This window comes from Triturus cristatus, chromosome 11 (genome assembly GCF_964204655.1).
Source record: "Triturus cristatus chromosome 11, aTriCri1.1, whole genome shotgun sequence".
Classification (NCBI taxonomy): Eukaryota; Metazoa; Chordata; class Amphibia; order Caudata; family Salamandridae; genus Triturus; species Triturus cristatus.
In genome coordinates, this window is record NC_140594.1 from 80,347,046 (window position 1) to 80,374,835 (window position 27,790).

At 50.4% G+C, this 27,790-nt stretch overlaps 1 protein-coding gene across 4 annotated transcripts in view; it reads right to left on the reverse strand.

Annotated features, from left to right (window-relative positions):
- PI4KA (phosphatidylinositol 4-kinase alpha) overlaps window positions 1-27,790 on the reverse strand; it is a 548,133-nt gene that overhangs the window by 404,907 nt on the left and 115,436 nt on the right. For all 4 annotated transcript variants that reach the window (XM_085633226.1, XM_085633227.1, XM_085633225.1 and 1 more), the window contains exon 15: window positions 11,845-11,940. In XM_085633226.1, the coding sequence (XP_085489352.1) occupies window positions 11,845-11,940 (96 nt within the window). The remainder of the gene's footprint in view (window positions 1-11,844; window positions 11,941-27,790) is intronic.

Consider the following 27,790-nt stretch of genomic DNA (forward strand, 5'->3'; position numbering starts at 1 on the left):
TAATACATGATGCAGGCCTCCGAGGCCCTCTTTGGTTAAAGGTCCTTGGTACCAGGGGTACCTTTTCCAAGGGACTTACATGTGGCCCCAGAGGTGTGCCAATTGTGGGTACAAAGGCACTGTTTCAGGAAAAAACACAGGTGTTGGGGCTTGGTTAGCAGGATCCCAGCACACCCAGCCAAGTTGGCATCAAGTATCTGGCAAAAAGTTAGAGGGTAACCATGCGAAAAGGGGCACTTTCCTTCAATGAGGAAACCTCAAAATCATTTATCTATGACAACACAGCCTCATTCCTATGTTCAGAGGCATCTGTCTGAACAATGAATTCCTTTCTGAAGTCAGGTGTCTTCAGGACAGGAGATTCCTTGAGGGTATTGAAAGCCTTTTCTGGTTTGTGTCTTAGAAGGAAATTCAGTTAGTGGTGCCACTATGGTACCATAACCCTTCACAAGTCTCCTGTAGTATCCAGCCAGTCCAAGAAAGGCTCCTACTTGGGTTTGAGCCTTTGTAGCTACCCAGGCCAGAATAGTCTGGATATTGGGTTGAAGAGGCTGTATATGGCATGAACCAACTTGGTGGCCCAGGTACATAACAGAGCCTTGCTCTATCTGCCACTTACTGTCCTTGAGAGTCAGACCTGCCTGCTGCAGGGCTTGAAGCGCTTCTTTGAGGTGGACCAGGTGATCCTCCTAGGTGGAACAAAATAAAGCCATATCATCAAAGTAAGCTGCACTGAAACTCTCCAGATCTGAAATTAATCGATTCACCAAACTCTGGAAGGTGGCTGGTCCTTTTTTCAACCCGAAGGGTTTCCCTTTAAATTGAGTGTGGCCTTCAGGTGTGGGAAAACCAGACCTCTCCTTAGCTCGTGGGGTGAGGGCTATCTGCCAATAACTTGATGTCAGGCCAAAGGTACTCAGATAATGTGCTGCCCCAACCTATCAATGAGGTAATCAGCTCTTGGTATGGAGTGGGCATCGGTCTTAGTGACTGCACTGAGTCATCTGTAGTGCACAAAGAACCTCATATCTCAGGCTTCCTTCCTTTGAGATTGGACTTGGGTACCAGTACTACTGGAGGGCTCAATCACTCCCAACTCCAACATATTGGCAACCTCAGCTTTGATGCTGGCCTTGAACCTGGTTGGGTAACCTGTATATTTTGCTTGTGACAGGCAAGCTGTCCCCGGTGCCCACATCATAAGCACAGCATGTGGGTCAGAGAGAACATTCCAGCAACCTGCCTCAATAACTGATAGAAGGCCATTTGTTGCTGTTCTGTAAAGGTGGATGAGACACCTACTCCTTCCACATTTCCATCTTGGGTACTGGAGGATAAGAAGTCTCTTCTATCATTCATCCTCAGCATGGTGATGTCTGCCCTATTGCGGTGATACTTGAGCCTATTTCACATGGATGAGCCTGTGAGGGTTCTGGGGTAGCCAAGTCTACCAAGTAGGTGACTTCCACTTTCTTCTTTATGATGGGGTATGGTCCAATCTATGTGTCCTGCAGTGCTCAGGGTGCCACAGGCTTCAAGGTGTTACCTGGGATGCCCATTTCCCTAATTCCATGTCCATAATTTAACTCTGGGAGTTCTTTCAAACACAGCCTTTAGATCGATAAAGTCAACATACCAATGCCCTTGTTCTATTTCAAAGGTTTTTCAGTAACTAAGGAGAAAGCGGAAAATCTGGTCTATAGTGTTCACTTTCTCCCTAAACCCTGCCTGTAAATGGGCGAGGATAGAATTTCCCAACATCCAGTCATGAAGCTTGGTGAGCGATGGACTACAAAATAAATTTTGCACATTGTCAATTAGACTAATTGGACGATAGTTAGTGGGTTCCTCCCTTTTCCCCTTTTTCAAAATGAGGACAATCAGCCTGACACTATTGCATTTGAGATTTCACTTATGTATGGGCTCCAAACCTTCTGCCTAGAGTGGAAAAGGTCCCCAAGACTTTTATAAGGGCCTCGCGCTTTACCACATTTGATCGATTATATCGCTTCCGAGTATCTTGCAAAGTGAAACCAAGCCTTTTGTTCAAACTAATAACCCTAAATGATTTTTGTATGGAGGCCATATGGTTCAAAGAGTATAGATCACCAAAGTTTTTCATCCATAACTAGGGTAAGAAGTGGCAATCTAAGGCAGCTTGTCTTTTGCAACGTCCCTAGGCGACAACATGCCAAAATATTCTACTGTCCTTAGATTTTACAGTTTCCGTAAGGTACAACCAGTTATTTGTTTCCAACTGTTTTCTAGCTTGAACCAAAGAGGTCCTGTAACGTGCCCTTGCCTCTTTAATGTCCACCCTCATGCCTTCTTTAATTGCAGTTATAAGGACACATTTTGCCCTTGTACAAATACTTAAGAACTAGCTAGTTTTCTTATTAATCCCCCCACCTTGTTTACAATCCTTGGGAAAGTATACCTGAAATGAAGCAAATAACTTATTATGAGACAAAATTACTTTCTAATCCAGTAAGACCATTCCAGTCTCTCTGCTTGGAGCTTTCCACTGTGTCTCCAACCTCCTCATAAATGGGAGCGGAGATGCCCTGATGGGTGACTAGAGATTCCTAGGATATAGACATCATATTGCTTTTCACAGCTAACCTACTGTCAGTTATATGCCTGGGAGATCTCTTTATGCAATTAAATAAACCTTTTAATGACATGTGGAGGGCGTTGTGGTCACTAGCTACGCGATCAATACTTCACATATCTTCTACAGCTTGCCACAGAATAGAAGAGACCATGATGTAATCTATTCTGCTCCTACAACCTGTTTTATTGTAAGCGGGCACTCTTTACTATCGGAACCTGTCCAACCATTACATGCCCTGAACCCATATGTCAGCATTATTGCGGATAGCTTGTAGTGCCATAACAGACCCGTTTTTAATCATTTGGAGGTCTAAAGCAGGTATTGACATCTTCTAATTTTATGTTAAACAATGTTGTTAAATAATATTTATAAACGCATGTACACCAAAAGTATAAGTTACTTACCTTCGTTAACGATGTATCTGGTAGAGACGATTCTAGCCGCAGATTCCTTAACGTAGAATTATCCCCAGGCATGAGACTGGACCCGGAAAACTTTCTTGCCCAGCATCTCTGCGCGCCGGGGGGGGGTACCTCGCGACTCCGCCCTGACGTCTTCCGCGGGCATGACGTCAGCGAGGTCACATAAGCCCCACCCCGGCGCGCTGACGTCAGTTTGCTTCGGAGAACTTTTCCGCGCCACAACGCGGAGCCATCACAACAAAACTGAGGAGAGCATGGGAACAGTGTGCGAAAAAACCAGAGGAACAGAAAGAGAGAGACAAAAGGTGAGGAACAGCACCAGTTGGCACTGAGGCGCCAGGAGGCTACAACAGGAAAGCCAAAGCAGGGAAAGAGCATAGCACCTCTGAGGAGCAACTGTGCAAGCCAAGGCGTTAGCATTAGTTATCACCAAAGCACCAGAAAGCCAGAGCAGGAAAGCCACAGCAGGGAAGCGCAAAGTACTACTCCGTGGAACCACCGTGGAAACCAAGGCGACAGCCAGTCTGGAGGCACAAGTATGGGAAAGCGCCGTAAGAGAAAGATTGTCTGCAACCACAGACCACACAGCAAAGGGCCACATGCCCGGAATAGAGGAGCAACAGCAATCCACCCCCCTGACTAAACAGTCAAGGAGGGCCAGAACCCCTTAAAAGAGCAGGAGGCCAAAGTACAGGCAAAAGGACCCCCAACGTAGAAGACCGCAGGGGGACCAGAAATTGTAACAACAAAGAGAAAAAGAGCAAAAGCAGGCCCCCACACTGGAGAGAAACCAGCTGGGGGAAGCCCGACCGGAGAAAACAAAAAGGACACCCACAGAAAACAAGCCACCCAGAGGGAGGCGAGCACAGAAAACCAAACTGATGGTCCTCGCAGAACGGGGAGGAAGGGCGGGTCTTGAAGGAATCTGCAGCTAGAATCGTCTCTACCAGATACATCGTTACCAAAGGTAAGTAACTTGTACATCTGATAGAGACTACTAGCCGCAAATTCCTTAACGTAGAATAGATACCCTAGCCATACCCAGAGGGAAGGAGGGCCTGCGAGAGAACCTCCCCACTAGGAGAGACCCAGTGCCCCAGTAGGGAACAAGGCACAAAGACAAGAAGGAAAAGGCCAGGAAATCCTAAGCCCAACCAAGGGAGAACCGCCCAACACCCCACAGGGGCAGACAGCGCCTGAAAAGCCTCAAGGAACACAAGGACCACCTCGAACCCAGTGAGAAGAGGCAGAACCAGAGGCAGGGCCCACCGCAAGAAGCACATACACAGAGATAGAAAAGAGCCGAACACACCTCAGCCGCAAGCAGCGGACAAGGCCGTAATGGCTCCACTGCCAACAGCACAGGCGGAAGAAGAAAGGAACCGTTGCGCAAAGCCCCAGCAGAACCAGAGGCAGGGGGGCACAAAGGAAAACATCAAGACCACAACGGTGGAGTAGAACAAGCAGGCCTGCATGGGCATGCGCCGCCAGGAGCAAGCAACACCATGCAGCAGTGCACCCAGGACAAGGCAGACGCCAGCCGAAGGCAGAGGCCACAGAGGGCCAGGACACACCCCAAAGGAGGGGGCGGCCCAGAAACACACACACACTGACCCACGAAAGAAGGGGGGGAAAAACACGGCAGAAAAGAAAGAGAGAGAGAGACGGAGGACGGACCCAAGCCAGCCACCAGAACACTGAAGCCAAGGAAAGCCAACCCCCTCTGGAACACCATACAGAGAACCAAGCCGAAACACAGGACTGAAGTGCGGAACTGCCATAACACGATGCCGCAGACAACAGGTCAGACCGGCCTGGCGACGGAGCGACAAGGAGAAGGACAGACTGAGCGCAAGCTGCTCCAAGACAGTCGGCAAGAAGATCACACCTGCGACATACCATGACGCCACGGAGAGCAAGGAGCCCGAAAGGGGCAACCACACCTCCCCAGCACAAGACAGAGCTATGTAATAGCTACAAGTACCCCACATAGGGTAGGTTGCGTCCCATGAAACATGGGAACACCTCTTAGGAAAAGATTTCCGCAGCAGAGGACAAACAGAAGACCTGCAGAGAAACCTGCAGACGGCTTACCAATCAGCCAATAAAGAAGACACAGAAGGCCTAATCTCAGGGCCTACCGGGCTTACCAACAGCCAAAATCACAAGTCAAAAAAGTGCCGGACCAGCAGCCAACAGCACCAAAGGGCCAACGAAAGGACCCTAAAGGTACACCAACCACACAGAACACACAACCGGGGCTACTCGTTACTAGTCCCCAGGAAACAACGGGAGAACACCTCCCAGAACACAGACCAACATCCAGGTCACTGAGGAGGAGGAGCAGGAGGAGGACGAAGCCCCGCAAGGAACCTCTGAATGGCAGAATCCGCAGGGGCGCGAAACAAAAGAGCTCCATCGAAGGGAAGGTCAACCAGCCGCTCCCTAACGTTCTCAGGGAAAACACTATCCCTCAGCCAAGCATGGCGATGGCGGGCCACTGAAGAAGCCATGGTGCGACCAAGCACCTCCGAAACTTCCAGAGCCGAGCGAAGAATAAACGCCGCCAGCTCCCTGCCATCCAACACATGGTGCCGCAGATCAGCGCAGGCACCCTCCTGAGAAGCGGAAGTCAGAAGGGACTCTGCCGAATCCCATAACCAAGAAGTGGCTCTGGCCAATACACAAAGCGTGTTAAGTGTCCGCAAGGCAGCACTGGAGGAGGCAAAGATGTTGCGCCCCCAAGAATCCAACCAACGGGCTTCCAGAGACGGGGGAGACAACACTGATGGCAAGGAGGGAAAGGCGGTCTGCAAAGGAGGACCCTGGTAGAAGGGTGGAAGGAAAGGCAGACAGGATCATGCGGAGCAGGACGGTGGTGGTGCAGAAGCGGCTGGGGCACCGGGTCCAGCGTGGCAAGATGCCCCCAGGCCCCCAAGAGAGAATTATGGAGTGAAGCCTCGAAGGGAAGAAGCAGCTCCCGTCCACCAGATCCCTGATGGAGAACTTCCAGCAAATGATCCGTGGGGGAATGGGCAGCCGGATCACCCATGCGCAAGATTCCCACAGCCGTAGAGACAGCCCAGGCGAAGGCAGCACTCGCCTCCGTAGGGCAACGTGGTGGGGAAAGCAATTCTTCCGTGGGCGACGGCTGTAAGCTAAGCCGGCCGTCTCCCAGCCCAACCGGAGGAAGGAAAGGCCGAGCTCGGAATGGGGGAAGGTTGACCAACGAGTGGGGAACCTGAGGCGCCTCCGGTGAAGAATGCGGGCGCGGGGACGGCGAAGAGCCATCCTTGGAAGACACCGGGGGAAAAAAGCCACAACGCGGTGTCCCGTCTCTGGATAAGATGAAACATTCAGTTGCCGAACCTCTGAAGAAGAGGGGGCGTCCGAAGACGAATCAACGACCCGAGGCCGGCACGGTGCCGTAGAGTCCACCACCGACGTCAGTTCAAGGTCGACCGGCGCCGAAGGTGACGCCTGAACGACCTCTGCCACGACGCACGCTGCGGGAGAACGGGGTGGGGTCGGAGCCGGGGCAGCCAAGGAACGGCACTGAAAAGGCTTTGACTTGACCTCCGATGAGGCAGCCGCCTGCGTGGAGAGACGAGGGGGGCCCAGGTACACGCCCCAGCCCCTAGCCGGCCCCTGCGGCGCCGCCAGGGCCAGCAGCCGCCGGTGCCTGAGCGGCGTCAGCTCGGCCTCGGACAAGGCCGCCGCCTGCCCAGAGGACTGAGGGGGACTCGAGGACAAGCCCTGGCAACCTCCCGCGACACCACAGGGACCCTCGCAGGGGTTTGCGACGAGGCACAGGCGCCGTGGTCCGAAGGAGGGAACCCCAGAGGGCCGCACCCCGACGGCACCACATCTCCCAAACCTGGAGCCGAACCTGCCGGCGCCGGAGCTGCCGGCGACGCCACAAAAGTCCCCGCACACGGCAAGGGATCTGCTTACGTCCCAGGAAGAAGAGGAGAAGAAGGAAGAGCCAAAGAGGCCTGCAAGGCTGCCGCATAGGCCTACATCTGGGCTCTGGTCGCCACTGCACCGGGAAACGGCGGGTAGGATGGTGATGCGCGGTGACGCACAACCCGCGGAGAACCCGCGCCCCCCACAGGCCGGGGACCGGGCTTCGGGGACAAACTGCGACACTTACCAACAGGGGAGCGATGCTCTTGCAGCCTTGGAGAGGGACAATGTCGGAGGCGGCGGTTCTTGAAGCCGTCCACGGGGGACGGACGCGGCGACGACGCCGACCTGGACATGCGGGCCGAGAGGAGTTTCATCCGGCGCTCCCGCCGGGACTTCGGCTTCATCTGCTGACAAGCCTCACAGTCCGCGGAGTCGTGGTGCCCCCCAAACACCACATACAGATGGGGTGAGGGTCAGTCGCCAACATCTGACGAGCACGTCTTGAAGCCTGAAGGCATTCGCACACTGTTCACAAGAAAACGCAAAGCGTAAAAGGGAGGCCTGAAAACAGGCCAGGAACACTATCCGGATCCGCGTTGCATGCGGAAAGAAAACTGACGGCAGCGCGCCGGGGTGGGGCTTATGTGACCTCGCTGACGTCACGCCCGCGGAAGACGTCAGGGTGGAGTCATGAGGTACCACCCTCCCGGCGCGCAGAGATGCTGGGTAAGAAAGTTTTCCGGGTCCAGTCTCACGCCTGGGGATAATTCTACGTTAAGGAATCTGCGGCTTGTAGTCTCTATCAGATATGGTTTCATCTTTCACATAAGTTATGGGAAGTGTGAGAGCAAGGGGTTCAAATGTAGTATTAACATTTCCCACTAGGATTAATGGGCAGATATCAATATTTGACTCTAAAACAACTTCCAGTATTTGTAGAGTCTCTGACGTGCAATGTTTCTGAATGGTGCGATTATAGATCTTGAAAAGTTAAATTTTTCCCCTCCCTCTGTAAATAATGATAAGCCCATGAGAACGCTCTAATCAATAAACAAATGCGTAATCATACAGGCAAGGGAAACATTTATCAAAATAATTAATCCTCCCGGACGGCCTACTTCCTTATGAGATGCGTCCAAGCTAAAATTGACAAAATCTGCTCAGTGTCTCGGAGACAGAAGACAAGTTACCTGGAAGAGGCATTTATTGAACTGGTCAATAATTTACCCCCAATGTGAATCAACCATTTTGGACATCAAGCCTGCTACATTCCATTGCACGATCTGAATACTGACCGTATCATTTTAAACTCCTTCTCTTTGAGTGCCATCCGCAAGTGGGTTTGAGCAGTCAGTTACAATGTACCCCCATGAACATCCAGCCCGTAATGTAGGTTTACCGTCTGGGGCCAGAATCTCATTAAAATATGTGGCTGATATAAAAGTTGTATCCCCACTAACAGGGATTTTCTGACTATGTCCCTGAAATTGACTTATTACGGACAGATTGACAGATTACTTCAAATCCCCCAATGACACAGATCTGGGATAGTGGGGATTACATTTTCTATGAAGGATGGGTTGCGTTTGGCTGTTACAAAGTCATACTGAATCAATAAGTAGCATTAATGTGTGTGTCCGATCCCAAAAATATCCTTATTATGAATGATGATTCATTCTCATGTGTCCCACTAAGATGCTTTGGGACATGGACCATATAGACAACTCCCTCTCTGATCGAAGCTGGTTCGTTAGGGAAACAGGGGATAATTCTGTATCTCAACATACTTCTTAATAAGGCGAGGCCATTCTCTAGTGGTTAATGTATGGTCAACAAGATCTCAAGTGATATCATATCCCTTTTGTAATTTATTCATAAGCTCAGGCCAGGTATCTCTTTTAATTTGGTCTGTCGGATTGGACAAGTGTCTTTTATTAGTAACATCTGGCAAATGCAAGTCAATTTCATCAACTGGCCCAAAATTTACTTCGCAGCCTAGCCTCTTCCAGCCGATGACAGTCGGAGATGGGCAAGCCTTAGCCGAGGCACAGCCTGCATAGCAAAAAATATCTGAGCACTCTGTAGCTCTGGTGCGGCAGTCCCGCCCCTCTCCTGAGGTTTCCAGGAGCTTGGAGTACCTGACTAATGTGCTTGTTGTCCCTCGCAACATGAGTGATCCAATGCTTCGTATCACTGGTGGGGCAGCCTAATCCCTCTCCTGAGGCTTCCTGGAGGTTGGAGTCCCCAACCAAGGTGCTTGTTGTCCCACGCAGCAGCAGTGATCCGTGTGCTTTGTAGCACTGGGGCAGCACTCCCCAATCCTCTCCTGAGCCTTTCTGTGGCTTGGAGTCACCGGCCAAGGTACTTGTCTCACACAGCGGGAGTGAGTGATTTGCAGCGCTGGAACGGCAGTCCTGCCCCTCTCCCAAGGCTTCCTGGGGTTAGGAGCCCAAACCAAGGTGCTTGCTGTCTCGCACAGTAGAAGTGATCAGAGTGATTTGTAGCACTGGTGCAACAGTCCCTTCCCTCTCCTTAGACTTCCTGGCACTTGGAGCTCCAACCAAGGTGCTTGTAGACTTGAGCAGCAAGAGTGATCCAATCTCTGGCGTGGCAGTCCCACCCCTCTCCTGAGGCTTCCTGGGGCATGGAGCCCAAACCAAAGTGCTTGTTGTCTCGCACAGAAAAAGTGATCAGAGTGCTTTGTAGCGCTGGAGCAGCAGTCCCTCCCCTCTCCTGAGGCTTCATGGGTCTTAGAGCTCCAACCAAGGTGCCAGCAGACTCCACGAAGAGGGAGTGATCAAAGCGCTGGCGCAGCAGTCCCGCCCCTCTCCTGAGGCATCCTGGGGCTTGGAGTATCGACCACGCTGCTTGTTGTCCTGCACAGCGGAAGTAATCGGAGCGCTTTGTAGCATTGGTGCTTCAGTCCCCAACCCTCTCCTGAGCCTTACTGTGGTTTGGAGTCCCCGACAAAGGTGCTGGTAACCTAGGAATGGTTTCGCTCTAGTTGGGGCTCATCAGCAAGGTATAGCTTGAGTCCAGTGGCACAGTGTGCATAGGACCCACAATGGACTGGGGTGAGACCCAGAGTAATTACCAGTGGTTGAGGTTGATTCAAGTATTCCATCCATCACTTTTTTGTAAACTTCAGTGTGTCACCCTAAGTGGGACAGGTATGCTCAGTCACTTCAACCAAGCTGTACCTGGCTGATGAGCCCTATCTACGGAGAAACCAGACCTGGGCTCCTTTTATTCAGGTTAGATCTGGTCTGGCAGTTCGGGTTGGACTGTTCCAGTTGGAGCAGGGTCAAGACGGATTTGCATATGGCTGAGTCCAAACTGGGGTGACATGGTGTGAAAAATAACTTTAGACTGGGATGCTACCAGAGTAATTACCAGTGGCTGAGATTATTTCAAGAATATCATCCATCACTTTTTTGCATACTTTTATTATTTTTAGGTCTCGGCTAGACAGCGCATGCGCCGTCTCAAAGAGACGTGATGTGTTCAATCTGTGGGCTTACAGGCCGCCCAGCTCCTACCACTGGTAAACTTCAGCGTCACTATCATTTTCTTTGATGCCATTTGTCATGGCATATGGGCGTCATTCCCTCTTCTTGTGTATGGCCCTCCCATAGTACATGGACCAAGTACATGTTTCCTTACGTTGCTCTCAGATTGCGGAAATATTTTGTTTCTTTGTTTTCAAGCACTTTATAAGAAGTGTCTGTGTTTTCAGGCCATCTTCCTTGTACACATGCACACATGCCACTAAAATGCATGCCGTGTACATAAACAAATGCATTTCTTAAAAAGCTGCTAAAACACAAATAGCACTTTTTTTTTTGCACGATCGGATGGTATTGGAGCGCTCACATCGGGCGTGGATGGTATTGGAGCACTTTAAGTGCTCACCAGTTACATTACACAATGACACATTCCTTTTTGTCTCTGATCCGGATTCAATTACGTTTTTTTTTTCCATCTCCTTCTGTGTCCCCTGCTTCACCCGTACCCCCACGACATGCCTCATCGTTGCTGTTTTGTAAACACAATTTGATGGTATTGAAGCGTTTGATCAGTCCTTCATCTTGCCAGAGTGCTAACACCAGCAGATGTATTGGAGCGCTTTCAGTGCTCACCAATTATTACACAATGACACATTCATTGTTGTAGGCAGGGGGAAGCGCAAGTGATTTGTCCAGAATCACAAATTGCTCAGCCAACCCAGAGATTCGAACCTGGGTTCCCAGTTCCCCTGTCGTCAGTTCTGGCCATTATGCCACCTCCCCACTTCATTTCAAAGCTTCTCCACTGTTTCTCGCTATCACTTCTACATTTGTTCAGCAAGACTCTGTCAACACTGAACAAGCACTGGTAAAGCCAAGAGATTTCAGCAATGCCGGAGCTATTGGCCTTGTCAAAGTGAATGTCTTTTAGCCATGTTGTCTAGCAGCACATCTGCTGTTCAACATGGCTGATAGTCACTGGAAAAAAAGTGCTATGATGTGGCCAGCACAGGCAATGTCATGGCGCTTTTTTCTGTTAGGAGGGGAAGGACAATAAATTCAACATGGGGGGGCAAAGAGCCTCAGCACCGGCTCAACATCCGGTGATTCTGGGCTTTCACTATTTTTCAACCATGCTGAACAGCAGATGTGCTGCTAGACAACATGGCTAAAAGACATTCACATGGACAAGGCAAATAGCTTGGGCATTGCCGAGACCTATTTGCTTTGCAAATGCTTGTTTGACAATGGGAAGTAAGCACAGAATAACTGTGTGCAGTATCCAGAACTGGGAAACCAGCAGTCCTTTTACCTTGTGGCAGCAAAAGAAAGCATAAAAGAATAAAGGAAGCACCTGGTGACAGGCAGAGATATGTAATGTTGGAAGACTTACTTTTCATTCTCCTGGGAGATGTAGAGACGGTTAGATAAACTGGCCAAGAAAGCCTCAACGATAACCGGATCAATAGTTAAACCAGCATTCAGACACCTGCAAAAGACAGAACCAACATAAGCATCATGCACTGAAGCACTGCTATCAAGGTGGCGCTGGAACGGTTTGTGTTTTAAAAAATGAAAAACGTGATGTATTTTCGATGCACCGGCTGCTTTCAGATTGCACTGTTTGTTTAGGCACAGCTGCGCAACAAGAACATAGAAAATCCTCACTACAGGCAGAGCTGTAGTGCAGATATTCAGAGTGTTGGTTAGTTGAGGGATGGTTTTGCATGGGATGCTAACTCATGCAAATGTTATACTGTAGAGAGCTGGGGTGCAAGATCTGATGGCACACCTATACTGAAAATGCATGGGTGCTTATGTCCTCTCTACGGCCCAACTTTGAAGTGTTCACTCTTACTATAAAACTATACTGCTGATGTGGTGTGCTAGCACCGACGGTATGGCCATCTGTGAGATCACCAGAGCGCTAGACCTCACCAGAGAACATTTTGTTTTACAGCATATCTATAATGCTGAGAGGTGCGTGCTCTAAGGAGATAACTATGGTCCAGATGCATGCGGTGTTTGCATTCAGGGTGAAGATATAATGTTGATGTATATAGTCCTAGCTCTCATGACACAGTTACATTGAAGATATGTGTGTGGACTATCAAGGCATGGCTACTCTGCAGATGTATGAGATGGGTCACATCTCAAAGCACAGCTGTAATGCAGATGTACGGGTTAAAAGATTTCATTGAATGGATCTGCTACAAATATATGTGGCAAGAGCGTTCAATGGGCAGTCATGTTGTGCGAGAATGTTAGCAAAGTCACCCTGCAGATGCGTGGGGCTAGCTCCTCTGGCACAACTAAAATGCATAGGTATGCGTACTACCTCTTATGGCATGACTATACTGCAGCTCTCTGATTGCTAGCTGTCATGACACAGGTATACTGTGGAGGCACAGGATTCAGCTCTCTAGCATGGATAAAATGCATATGTAAGGGGTGTTAGCTCTCAGGGCACGGATATATAGTAAATGTGTGGGATGCTTCCACTCATAGCTTGGACATAATCCTGATATACAAGAGGTTAGCTTTAGGACATGATATATGGGATGATACCACTCAAACTGGACACACTTCTGACATATGCGGCATTGGCCTTTGGGACTGTGAGATATTGCAAAGGTGTAGGGTGCATGTTCTGAAACCTTGAAATAATTGAGATTTCTGTGGTGCTAGACCCATGGTATCAAAATGCTCCTTATCTGTAGGGTGCACGTTCTTAGGACATGAAAATATAGTAGACTTATGTGGTGCCAGATCTCAAGGCATGGACATGCTAGTTCTTAGGGCATGGGTATATTTCGGATGTATCACATATCCGCCATCTTTAAAATAGACATGCATATCATAGAACAGGTAACTGGGATGTATATACCTGTCTACATCAGTATAAGATCTAGATATATATTTAAAAAATGCTACTTGCCCTGTAAGCATTTGTTTGTAGTGTGTAGTGGTGTAGATTCACATGCTTAGCATACTCCTGCCATCTAGTGCTGGGCTCAGACAATTGCAAGACATTTTTCTTCTAAGCAGTCTTTTGAGTCACAAGATGTAGTATGACATCTCCAGTAAGGGCACCAATTCCATGTTAGATTAGTTTTGCACAGCGGCTGAGAGTAAATAGGGAGTATGAACTTATATAAGCTGTGTGAAGCACAAAGTACAGTGCAAACTCAGGAAGTTGGAGATCTGCATAAAAACACAGGTTTCCAGGGAAAAGGGCAGGCATATGTCAATCTATAGCACTATACGCTACAAACAGATGCTTCCAAGGTAAGTAGCATTTTCCATTCGTAGCACGTGTGGCTGAAGATGCACATGTTTAGAAGAGACTGTAATGCAGTGCTCTACAGAAGCAGTGTTTAGCGTCTTGATGATGCAGATGTCCGAAATAAAGTTTTGACACCGTTTGGCCCACCATAGCTGCTTGACGGGCTAAGATGTCCACACAGTAGCATTTGGTGAAGGAATATAGTGTTGACCAAGTGGCTGCTTAACAAATATCCACTAGTGGGATGTTACCTATGAAGGCCTTCGTTGCTCCTTTCTTATGAGAGGAATGTGCCCTGGGCAGGGAAGGAAGGACTCTCTTTTCTTTGTAGTAGCATGTTTGGATACATTTTACTAGCCACCTAACTATGCCTGCCTTGAAAATAGGAAAGGCAACAAAATGCTGATCAGATTTACGGAAAGGCTTGATCATGTCAAGGAAATTCATAAGGGCTCTTTTGCCATTTAATGATAAGAGCCTAAGAGGGTTGGTTTTTTCTGAAGAAGGGACAGATGTTCTTTGTTAAGAGCGTATGCACAGGGAGAGATTTTGGGCGGGATTATGTGTGGTTCGAGGCTTACAGCCTTGCTGGACCACTGCTAGAACCCACTGATTTGATGTGAGTTCCTCCCAAAGAAAGAGGTATCCTCCCCAACAGGTGATGTGTGGGCCAGGGAGGTAGGGCAAGTCACTGTTTGGAGGTAGTAGTTCTTTGTATAAAGCCCCCCCTTTGCCCCTAACTCTTTTGTCACCCCTTTAGGAGTTCCAGTTGTACCCTCGCTTGCTGGTGAATAGAACTGCTACTGCCTCAGAAGGAGTGCGGTTTCTCTGATTATGTTGCGTTAGTTCCCCCTCCTGGGCTACGGTTTACGAAAGCAGCCACTCAAAGGAGTGATTTGAAGCACCCCATGGACTTTTCTGTCTTCGTATGTTTTTAATTGTTTTGAGAATCTCGTCACCCTGGTGTCTGGAAAAATGCCTCCCATCAAACAAGAGGTTGAGGAGATGTTGCTGGACTTCAGGCTTCAGCCCAGAGTATGGAGCCCGTTTTCTGTACTCCTCTGGGAGATATTAAAGGAGTTCTTGTGTTTCTTCCCACCAAACCTATCTATGGTGTCTTGACAGGTATGACACAGAATTGGTTATACACCAATGGGTTTCTTCTCTGACGGATTCCCTCTTGCCCGACTCGTCAGTTGTTTTGCTCTCCTTATCTGGATGAGGAATATCATCAGTGGCCTTGGCATAGGTGCACTTGAAGGCAATGTAGACCACCTTAGAGTCGAGAAGAACTCAGCACTTAATGAATACTGGGACAACTAGTGGAGGGTTTGAATTTCATTTCTACCCTAAAGGTCATAACTCTGGCCGTGACAGGCTCTTAAAGTTATCCAGAGCAGATTGTAGCATGCACTTTAGCACAATTAAACAAGCATTGAAAATGCAACAGGCCTCACCTTTTATCAAGTTAAAGCCATTTGCTTTGCTATATAATACCATTAGCAAAGCAAATGGCTTTAACCTAATAAAAGGCGAGGCCTATTGCATTTTCAATGCTTGTTTCCTAGGTATTGGTGACGTGAAGAAACAGGAAGTGAGCTCCAGTGCTCCTATCACCTCCTCCACCGTGACACCCATGTCCTCTTCCCTCAGCCTCCTTGGAGCATACTCGGACAGCGAGAGTGACTGACAACCCTGCTCTTTCAGCTGCCTCTGCCTCTCAGAGCTGTTCCATCCAGTGGTCCGGATGAAGGCGCAGGTTCTGTCGTGGCTCCCCTACCTTACGCCCACCTGGAAAACAAAGTAAGCGGAGCCGTGGAAGACCCAGACCGGAAGCACATGGGATAGATGGATACACTTCAAAGCGGCTTCAGATCTAGTGACCTAAAAATCAAGAGGCTGCTGCTGTGTGATGGGGTCGCTGTGGGAGGCGGGCAGTATGCGGGTGGTGTGTGGTACTTCAGCACTGCACAGGCTAGTGGGGAAATATTGGACACCAGTTACTCCGTCTTATGCTTTATTTCACAATTATATATGTCTGTACCTTGTAGATATTTTTTCTGATTTTAAATTAAAAAGTCTGTTTTGTGAAGGTGTTATAAAAGAAGGTTCTTTTCCATTTGTGGTAGTGTGTTTTTTTTGGGGTGTATCCTATATGTGTGAGGTCATTAAAGCAGGCAGTGGAAGTTTTCCTTGCACAGCACATAGAGCAGTCGTTCAGCCCGCACACCACCTCTTTACTAGTTGGCACGACTGCCTGTAGAAGATGCGTGGGGCGCAGACCCCTGGGCCTTACATCACTGGCTCAACAGCAGTCATAGACCCCCTCTGAGAGTGAGATGGGGGACTGAGCGTCCACCATGTGGCAGGACTGCTCCTGAGAGGGTCACAGCCTCGCCCTCATGGTGCTTGCTTGCGTCTAGGAGTCTGCTTGGGCTGCCCAGAGGAGGGCCGATGACCCCCAAGCCCCTCCCATTACAGGGCATGGGCAGGGAACCTGTTTCTCCCTGTTGGCTGAGTCTGGAGATGGGCAGGTGAGCCCTCTCCTTGCAGACTGATAGATGTAACATTCTGCTTTCACTTTCCTCGGCGACGTCCTGGCCGAAAAATACCTATGGCACCCTCCCCCCACGCCCCCAATAGAGAAATGCGGGTATCTGCCCTGCTTCGGGATAAAGGCCTGGGACCCGTCCAGTAGTGGTGGACTGGCCTATGGGTAGATCTGTGTGTCCCAACAGGCCAACGAGGATGGTGCCAAGCCTGGCCTGTGTCAGGCCGAACACAACACGACACTGACTCTGCCCAGCCCTGCCGGCTTTTCAGAGGCCGAGGCATACTGCCAGTCCGCCCTCGTCCTTGTGGCTTTCCTCCCAGCGCCCCTCCTAAACTCGGCCTCTCTGTCCTTGTAAACTTGCACAATTGTTTTGGACTAACCCGTGAATAGACTTTTATAGCGCAGAGATCGGCTCTGTGGCACGCTTCTAGGCGCTCTGGTCTGCACTAGATGTGCACAGAGAAAATATGGGTTTTGGTTACATTTCCCTTAGGTAAACGCATGATGGGTGTTCACAGAGCTTCCGTTTATAGCTCGGGGACTCCTGCGTAACTATTTAAGAGAAGGAAAGAAATGAAGATATTTTGGGGAGGAGGGACATCTTTCAATAGATATCGTAGGGATGCACTGCGTAGAAATCCAAGGCGTCCGTCTTTGTTGGGCACTGTGTTTCCACCTGCTGGTTTTTGCAGCGATTTCGTTTGAATCGTTATTGTGTACATATTAAAGATCGTCTCATTCTAGCGCTGGGAGGCCACAGCTTTTCCTCCCAAGAGGCCTTCGAGGTGTATTTTCAATTTCGCAGATTTTCGAGCCCCGTTCTCGATATCTCTTGAAATGTGTGTACTTTTAGGCCGGTGTTCGTGAAATAGGCGATGGTGCTTCTAAAATGCGCCTCATGCCAGCAAAGGGCTGGCAGCTGCGCCTGGAAGCCCTAAGCCAGCCTGCGTGGGAGCTATGGGTGACAGGCAGCAGCTGTACCGGTCACCTGCTGGCCACCGCGGGCGACCACTCCATCAGGCCCGCGCCTGTCTCTCAAATGAGGAGGGGGCTGCGAGCCGTGCCTGGGGGGTTAGGGGGAGAGGGGCATCTAATCTGTGCCCTGCGGAGCTGTTCCCGCCTTGATAACATTCCTGCACCGAAGACCCCAGGGGCCCGGCGGAGTGACAGGCGGAATAATCCGAGACTGACTTCCAGTTTGCGCAACGTGCATTTTAATGTCCGCCCTCCGATGGGACGCAGAATGTCCGCGTTTAGCAAATAGCTTTCAGGATACAGCACGCCGCAGTATCGAGGGAGAGGAATTCGGCCGGGAGTGACGAGGGGGAGGAAAAGGGGGCACTGCAAGGTCTGAGGCAAAGGAGCGCCGAGGTGCGCTGGCGGGAGGCGTAAGGATGGGCAGCAAAAGGTCGGGTTACGGGTAAGGCGGGGAAGCAGGCCTCGCAGGGGGAGGGTTGTTGGCAGCGGCAGGTCACGCATGAAAGGTTTTCTTGTCTTTATGGGACCATGTGTTTGAAACACATGGCCCCATGAAGATAAGAAAACCTTTTACCACAGACGTAAAGGAACCGAGCCAGTCCAACTGGGACGGCTCTAAAAGAGAAAAGTGTACGTCACTAGACGCTCTTTTCCAATGGCTGGCCACCGTTTAGCATAAACGGTGACACCAGCCAATGGAAAAGAGGGGCGGGGCTTAAAGCCCACTACAGAAATCTCCTCTAGGACATTAAATTTCGCCAGCGAGACTGCGCATGTCTGCGCAGTCTTACGCCAGGCTAGACCTAAACAACTGAACAGTGCACTCTGATTTGGCAAGCGTTTCCACAAGGAAGTCATACTGCTCTTGGTTGACATGCATGTTCACTTTATAAAAGGCTGCTGCCCTTTAAATTACCTAATGATAGGCCATCATGTCATCAGAGGGCGAGGCCTTTAAAAGGTAGTGTTTGCAATCTGGATCTACGTTATGGTCATCAAAGGGGTCATTGGTGGGTCCTGGCCCATTAGGACTGCCTGGTCTCCATATGAGAGTGAGAACCACTCTGGCAGCTCTGGAGAAGACGGTGGTGTGTAAGGGCTTGGTGGTGGTGGAGGAGGGGGGGCAGGGATTTGGGGATGGGTGGAGGCAGAGGTGGGCATTGTGTTTGAAAAAGAGAACTGGTGGCTCTATCATTCTGCTTCTTCGGGGGGCGCTCTGGGGAGTGAAGCTCGGAGGAAGGTTCCCCCTGAAGGCTAGTCTCCTCCATTAAGGCAGAGGCTCTGAGGTACTGGTGTACGCGTCTTCAACAAGATGTTGCTTGTCGAAGGGTGAATAAACAGGCATTTCTGCCAGGTACCAAATTCTTGCTGAAGTTTCTCAAGGGTTGGCAACTCAACGTCCTTGGCTCTGAGGTCTAACAGAGGTCTTGAAGTGTGCTTTGCTTTCAGCTTCAGCCTCAAGGAGGGCTTTCAAATCGACAGAGGTTTAGGCACCGATTGAGTCTTGTGCCCTGGTGCAGAGGAAGCCTTTGGTGCTGGCTTCAGGTGTGAGCGACAGTGCTTAGTGCTCTTGAGGCAGCTGGAAAGCTGATGGGATTTGTCGCCCTGGCATGGAGGTTTGCTTGGCTCTGAAGGTTTATTATGGAACCAACTGAATGCAGTGTGGGCCCTTAGCTTGCTTTTAATTTTAGCTCATGCTCAGACCTCAATATCCTACTCCTGCAGGAGTGGTGCTGTACTTTGGAGTGGGACTTCTTTTGGGCCCTGGCTTGGTGGTATGGGCCCAAGGAATACTCACGACCCTAGTTGTGGTTTTGTTATATAGGCTGTTAGTCCTCAGCATCAGCTCGATGTCCTCCATTTCCTCATTGTCGGACTCACTGAAAGACCTCTCTGACCGGAAAGACGGTTGTGCAGCTGGGACTTCTCTTATTCTTCGGCACCTAGGGGATCTTCTTTCCCGAAGTGGTCTAGGGTCTGAGTGGAGCTGTTTGGTACATCTTCCAGTATGCCCAGTGCCACTCCGTTCAGATCTGAAACAGAAGCACAACGCACAGGAGGCATTGTTGTAGTTGGGGGACAGACACCAATTACTCACTTCGTGTTGGTCCATCCTTGGGTATGTTGAAATGTAGCATGGACAATTTTGAAAGGGTGTCTGTTACATCACCAATGCAAAGGGGCGTCAATTACAGTCCAGTCTTTACGATCTGGAGAGGTGAAAGGAACAGAGCTTACTCGAATCCAACACCACAAGATCGATAAGAAACCGAACAGGGACGATGGACTGATTTTAGAACACAATGAGCTCGGAGCCCTCTTGGCATACGTCTGAACCCAATGGCAGGAAAAACAATCCAACATGGAGTCTGTGCCCACATCATATCTAATGACTCAAGACTTCTTTGAAGAAATACAACTTACACACATTCAGCCCAACACTAGATGGCAGCAGTATGCTAAGCATGTGTATCCACAGCTAGGCATGCTACGAACATATATAAATTTGGAAGAGATCCTAGCCCTTATGGAATTTACATGCTCCCGATTCATCTGCTGCAAGACCTCACAGTATGGACATGCTCCTTATGTATGGGGAGCTAGCTCTTAGAACATGGATATATTCCAGATGTATCAGTTGCTAGCTACCTTTGAATAGACATGCGCATGACGACCCCCGTACTGAAGCCTGACAGACTTCCTTTTCGGGATCTTTTAAATTCACCAGGCTATCTGAGGATACCTCGGTTGCTGTACGTAAAAAGAATGTTTAAAGCTCCTTCCCTGGAATCCCTGTGGGACAAACCAGAAGATGCCATTAAGATACCAAAGAAACTGATAAAAGATCAGTGCAGGGGCTATCTTTAGGGTGAAGCGATTAAAAACTGTGCTTCAGGTAGTCGAACAGATCGTTTTCTAGACTATAAGATTATCCCCAACTATGAAGCATGCCTAGAAGTGATACAAGGCTCCCTCCCAAGGCAACTGTATCTGAAGTTGAGACACTGTTCTTTTCCCGTAGCAGAGTTTACAGGGAGATGAGGGAACAATACCGGATTCAGCAAATCTGTCCAGTCTGCAAAATGAACCTTGATACAATTATTCACTTTATATTTTTTTGTTCTTCCTATAGTATCCCCCATAAGAAGCGGATTATTCCTGTATGTCGTCTTAAGGGCATAAGGACACTAGGAGTAGCCTTAAGGGTATTGAAATCGGGCACAAGGAAAGTAATTATGGTTGGTATGGCCACATTTTTACATGCAGCATGGATTATACGCATGCGGATAGGAAGTACCATTTTGCAACATTAGAACCTGTTGTAATTTTTATACTGAGAGACGGGGTGTATATAGAAAGTCAAATGTTTTAATGCAATGCAGAAGACCCGGCACATTCAACTTAAAAGGTGGGCTGTATTCCTATGGACATCGGAATAAGGGGGGGGTGTATAGTACTGAAAGACTTGATTCAGTTTGACCAATGCTCTAGGGGGAAATTGTCGCAATGCTCATTCTGTAGATCAAGGATATGAATTAGTAGGGTCTTTGCTCCATCCCCCTTTTATTTTATTCATCTGCCTTTTGGACAAGTTACTTACATTTGGTAATGCCTTATCCAGTAGGGACATGATCTAGCTGCAGATTCTCTACCTTTGAACTTCCAGTCCTCAGGCTGGATATGGAAGATTTTTCTTAGCAGTACCCCTGCATACCAGAAGGTGGCATTGGCCGATTCCGCGTGACGTCGTTGGCGTCATGATAGTTGTCGCGGTGACGTCCGCGTCGTCAATATAATTACACTCCGGCACGCTGCTGTCAATACTTTTCACGACTTTCAACGCCAGAAGCGCGGAGCCATGAAGTAACTGACCATGGTGTTAAAAAAGAGACTAGGGCCCTGAAGGGGAACAACCCAAACACTAAAAGACAACTCCGCAGTGCGGGAAGGATGGGTGGGTCGGTAAGGAATCTGCGGCTAAATCATGTCTCTACCAGATAAGGCATTACCAACGGTAAGTACTTTGTCCATCTGATAGAGACATTTAGCTGCAGATTCCGTACGTTTTCCCCGGAGGTGGGACTGCGGAAAAGCTTTAGACCAGGAAATCCTGTAAGACAGAGCGGACAAACAGGCCTTCCCCGCGAACCTGAGAATCCAGGCAATAGTGTCTGGAGAACGTGTGCAGAGACGCCCACGTGGCCGCTTGACAGATGTCAGAAATAGGAACACCACGCTGGAGAGCTGCGGAGGCTGCTTTCGCCCTGGTGGAATGGGCCCTAAGGCCTTCGGAAGGCGGATTCTTTGCCAAGGCATAACATATTTTGATGCAGAGGATAACCCAGAGTGAAATGGTCCTCTTTTGGACAGCACGCTCCTTTTTTGCTCCCACATATCCTAAAAAGAGTTGTTCATCCACCCGGAACTCTTTTGTGCGATCAAGGTAGAACGAGAATGCTCTTTTTGGGTCCAGGCGGAAGTGACGCTCCTTTTCCTTGGAAGGATACAGAGGTGCATAGAAAGTGGGCAGAGTAACAGACTGTCCCAGATGAAAGGGAGTTACAACCTTGGGCAATAAGGATGCTATAGTTCTCAGAACCACTTTGTCTGGAAAAACTATCAGATAAGGAGGCTGTGATGACAGTGCCTGTAGTTTACTCACCCTCCTGGCAGAGGTAATTGCCACCAAAAAAGCTGTTTTGATGGTGAGCAACCATAGAGGACAGTTGTGCATCAGGTCAAATGGTGAGCACATCAAGAAATTAAGGCCCTGGGGGGCGTGGCCAAGCCGGGCGAAGAAATGGCCGCGTAGCGTCTGAGCTCCGGTGCCCACCGTAGCCTTTCACCATCCTGAACCAACATCCGCAGCACCTGCAAGTGATCCCGGGTGTCGGATCTTCTGCGGAGCCCGTCTGCGGTGGCCCTGTGTCTCTGTGATCGGTGGCGAGGCTCCCGCGATATCGCGGCCTACGCGCCCTTCGGGAGCCGGGTCCTGTGGCGGCGGCTGCGGCCGCCGCGTGGCTCCGCTCCACTCCTCCCTCCGCGCCGCTGAAGCCATGACCCGTGCGGTGGTGTAGGAGGCCCCCCCCCCCTCCCTGGAGCCTGGAGACTGCAGACGTAGTTCTGGAGACCTGGGCAGCTCCACAAGGATCGAGATCTCCCCGGACCGGAGGCTAATCAGCGGAGGTGGCAAATAGCCTTCACACGCCCCATCGTGTGTGCGCCGGCCGCGGGACCCAAAATGGCGGCGGCGCGGCGCTGAAGGTGAGCACCCGGTTCGTGACCAAGGATCTTGTGGTGCTCAGTGCTTTACCGGCGTGCGGACCATCCGCATGCGGCACGGCGGAAGTGGCCCAAGCCGGAGGACAGCCGGAGTGGTTGCGATCTCGTCTTCGGAGAGCCTGCACCTTCAAACAGTGGGAGCAACCTAGCCCTACCGAGCCGCCTTTAGATCCCTATCAAGATAAGGCCTGACGCACCAAGCTCACAGGTGACACGCGCTTGCTGCTGGCGACCTGTGTTGTAGACCTACTCGCCTTCGAGGTGTGGGTCGTGGAGGCTGCCAGGGGCTGAGGGCGCACTGAACCGGAGGAACCGGACGGCTGATTGACGGCCCCCCAGGTACCATCGGCTGCTGCAGGGGACTGTGGCTGAGTGCGAGGTCACTGCTGGTGACTGCCCTCTCGGAGAGAACGGTGGTAGAAAGGGAGCCCTCCCAGGTGCAGATCCAGATCTTGGCACGGGTTGTCGTCTGGCGCCTGAGGGGGGGTGCCATGATCGTGTGGGCTGTGGGTGTGAAGAGGCCAGGGCTGACCACCCTGAAGAGCTGGCTAGAGAGCAGTGTCAACTGCATTGACTATTCGCGCCCCCCCTCCCCCACGCTTCATATGGCTGCAGTTGTTCGATAACTGCAGCCATGACGGACCGCGTCAAGGGTGCCGGCACCAAGACAACGAGGCCGGTCCAAACAAACAAACTAGACAGATATACGGTCTCTAAGGACCCACACCGAGGGCACCAGCAGGAAGATTTAGAACGGAGTGGCCCTGGACCTGAGGAGCAGGAACTTTCCCTAAAGGATGTAATGGATGCAATAACTGGGGTTAAGACCTCTCTGGATTCAGTGGCTGTGGACGTCAATCTCATAAGGGCCGACCTTGGGAAACTTAACGAAAAGGTGAAACAGGTGGAAATCACTACTGCTGGCCTGGTGGGGGACGTGGCGCAGCTACAAAGGGAGGTCAACGACCTACAGGACTCTCAGCGCACTGCAGCCCTTCAGCTGGACGACTATGAAGGCCGTCTTCGTCGCAACAACCTCCTTATCATAGGAGTCCCGGAGAAATCAGAGGGACAGACCCCTGACCTATTCGTTGAGGACCTTTTCCTCAAACACCTGCGACCAAAGGGACTCAGTAAATTCTTTGTGATTGAGCGGGCCCACAAGGTCCCAGGCGGCCGACCTAAGCCAGGCGCTCCCCCGTGGCCTATGTTGGCCCGCGTCCTCAACTATAGAGACTGAGATGTGATTCTTCAAAACTCCAGGGCTGCGGCCCCCCTCCGATACGAAAACGCTGAAATCTCTTTCTTCCCGGACTTCACATTAAGAGTGCAGAAACAGAGACGACTATTTTTATCAATCAAACGCGTCCTTAGAGAGAAGGGCCTAAAGTACTCGATGCTGTTCCCGGCCCGCCTTCGGGTTGAGGCAGAGGGGAGAGCTAGGTTCTTTGATCGGTCTGAGGACGTTGCGGATTGGATAGAGTATCGAGACAATAACAATCCCGGGACAGGAAGAGCCGGTGGCCCTGGTGACAATGCGCCGACCTAAAGAGGAGCCCCGGCGAGGACTGGTCACGGTACATGGTGGGGGTGGGGGGAGTGGGGGAGGGTGGCGAGATCCTTGGATTACAATCTGAAACGGGACTAATGATCTCTCGTTGGGTATACGATAAAGTGACGACCATGGTGTGATTTAGACATAGAGCAGGGGCATGGGCGCGGAACTCCCCGCTTTGCCCCCCTTGGACTGTTTTCTTCTTCTTTCTTTGAATTTTATAGGGCGACAGGCACTCTGCAAGTTGTTAATGGGTAGTATTGAACCCGAAGGGCAGGGGAGCAGGGAGGGGGGTTGTTGGGTAGGGGATCTTTTGGCAATTTGTTTTTTGTTTGGTGAATTTGTTGTTATGACAAAGGTGCAGTTCCTTTTCCAGATGGGTATCACCGTTACTCTCCACAAAAGCACTGATGGGGGTGCGGCGTAGCAAGGAAATTAAAATCCTAAGCTGGAATGTGAATGGGTTGGGGGACAAAATCAAACGCAGTATAGTCTTACAACAGATCCGGAGGCTGTCGCCGCACATAGTTCTGCTTCAGGAAACTCACCTCATTGGCCACACATGTAAAGCCATGCACAGATGGGGCTATTCCATGCACACTCATTCGGGGTTCGCGTCTAACTCTAGAGGGGTGGGCATCATGCAAAAGAAATCATTCCCTTTCCTGCCTGCCTCCACTTATATTGACGACCGGGGTAGATACGCGGGGGTCACGGGAGCATGGGAGGGAATGACCATCACCTTCATGTCTGCCCCCCCAGGGTTGCAGGCCACTACATTTTCAGACCTTAGTGCTGTGTTGCTGACGCTGCCGGAGGGACACCTAGTGATCGGGGGAGATTTCAACTCAATGGTATCAGGTACACTAGATAGGTACCCCCCTCGCACGTTGCCACCCATCGCCCACTCCTTCTCTAGTTTTTTGGAGGCAATGGGACTGGAGGACCAACACCTTCATGTCTGCCCCCCAGGGTTGCAGGCCACTACATTTTCAGACCTTAGTGCTGTGTTGCGGACGCTGCCGGAGGGACACCTAGTGATCGGGGGAGATTTCAACTCAGTGGTATCAGGTACACTAGATAGGTACCCCCCTCGCACGTTGCCACCCATCGCCCACTCCTTCTCTAGTTTTTTGGAGGCAATGGGACTGGAGGACTGCTGGAGGGCTTATCACCCTGACAAGATCCAACACACCTTCCACTCAGGGGCCCACAACAGCCTTTCACGGCTAGACTATGTCATCGTTCCAGCCCCGCAGGTGTCAAACATACATGAGATACGACACTTGGCTAGGGGCATCTCCGACCACTCTCCTCTCTGGGTTCATATTGTCCTTGATGACACCCCGGTGGGACGCGTTGCCCCAATTAACCCCTGGCATCTCAAGTGCCCTAAAATACGGGCCGGTCTCATCAAATCCATCGACAATTACTTTTTAGATAATGAAAACTCAGTAGACTCCCCGCAGACACTGTGGGAGGCCTTCAAAACAGTAGTACGTGGTGAAGCCGTCTCCCTTATAGCAGGGTCCAAAAAAGATAAGCTAGCGGACATAGAACAAGACATCTACCGTCTGGAAAATGATCTTGACCCTGACCCCTCGCCGGAGGCCCTTCACGCTTTGCAACTCCGACAGGAGGCATATCGAGCCATGGTCACTGACCGCGCCAAGACTCTAGGGCAGTGCAGATTGGGAAGGGTTTATGATTGGGGTGACAAAAAGGAGAGAGCTAGCCGACTAGTCCCCGAACTAAGGGATCCTGGAGGATCAGCTATAGTGGACCCTCAGGAAATAGTTGACCGCTTTGCAGCTCACTTCCGTACAGTCTATCACTCCAAAGTGCCATACACCGAAGCAGACTCCTCTGAATTCTTGCGTGACATCAATCTGCCGGTGTTGTCTGATAGGGACCGTGCTTTTATGGATAGCGCCCTTATAGCGGACGAGATCGCAACTGTAATCAGAACACTCCGCCCAGGTAAGGCCTCAGGGCCTAATGGCCTCCCGATCGAGCTCTACAAACTACGCCCTGATAAATTAGCGCCACGTCTGAAATCAATGTTTGAGACCTGCCTCGAGCAGGGAGCACTTCCCCTAGACCAGCGAATCGCTACTATCGTCGCGATCCATAAGGAAGGGCAATCCAAAACTGACTGTGCCTCCTACAGGCCTATCTCATTATTAAACGCTGAGCCCACAATACTAGCTAAGGTGCTCGCTAATAGACTGATCAAGGTCATAAGTGGCCTTGTGCACCCTGATCAATCTGGGTTTATGCCCCGGCGAAATACTGCCCTTAATCTTCGCAGACTGCACAGGGTATTGTGCAGAGCGCCTACCTTGCGGGAGGACGCCGTTGTGATCTCCTTGGACGCCACAATGGCTTTCGATACACTCGAATGGCCCTATCTATTCGCAGTGCTCAATAAACTGGGATTTGGGCCGGACTTTATTCAATGGGTGAGATTGTTGTACAGCTCCCCATTGGCCCAGGTAGTTGTGAATAACAGGAAATCTGACCCCTTTTTACTTAGTCGAGGGACACGTCAAGGGTGCCCCCTTTCCCCCCTGTTGTTCGCCTTAGCCCTTGAACCCTCGCAGCCTGGATCCGCAGAGATGTAATGATCCGTGGATTGCGGTGGGCGGCCGGCTGGGAGGACCGAATATCCTTGTACGCGGACGATATTCTCTTATATCTCGCCTCTCCCAAAAGATCTCTTATTGCACTATTCGACATCCTTTCCGTCTTTGGCAGATACTCCGGGTTCGGCATCAACTGGCAGAAGTCCCACCTCTACGTCTTGAGTGGGGAAGCCCCCCCAATACCCCGAAACTGTCCCATATCAATAGCCTCAGACGGTTTTAAATATCTGGGTATTTTTATCTCACTAGACAAAACCCTCTGTTTCACCCGAAATCTTGCCCCCCCCGATACGACTAAAGCAAGACATTGCGAATTGGAAATCACTTCCCCTTTCCTTATTAGGGAAAGCTGCCCTCTTCAAAATGATGTCCCTACCCCGCTTTCTCTATGTTCTCCAAAATTCAGCAGATCCAGTACCAAATTCTTACTTTCAACAAATAGAGTGGCTCCAACGGGACCTTCTTTGGAATGGGAGGCCTCGTATTGCTCTTAAAAAGCTCACCCTCGGCTGGTTCGACGGGGGGATAGGATTACCCGGCATTAGGAAATACTATTGGGCCTCACATCTAACGGCGATAAACCACTGCACATACGGGCGGCCTGATGACCCTGGGTATGGCATGGATAGGTGCCTCCTTCCCAGCGGTGCCTTTGCTAAGGCCCTTTATTCCAAGCCAAACAGATACCCGCTCACTGGCCCCACCAAGCACTCCGTCCACATCTGGCACGCAGCAACCGCCTCGTTGGGCTGGACCAATAAACTGACCCTTTCCACACCCCTGTGGGACTCCCAGAAACTCGGGGACTTGGGCAACTCGCAGGATTTTGATAAATGGGACCTAATTGGCATTTCACATATTAGAGACCTATGGGATAAAAATGGCGTTAAGTCTTTTGACTTCCTCCAACTTCAATATTCCATGGCAGACTCAGAGCGCTTCCGCTACTTGCAGGTAGGTCACGCACTGCTAACGACACTACCTCACGACACTTCCCCACCTGACTATTCACCGCTGGAGGACAGACTGCTAGATGGC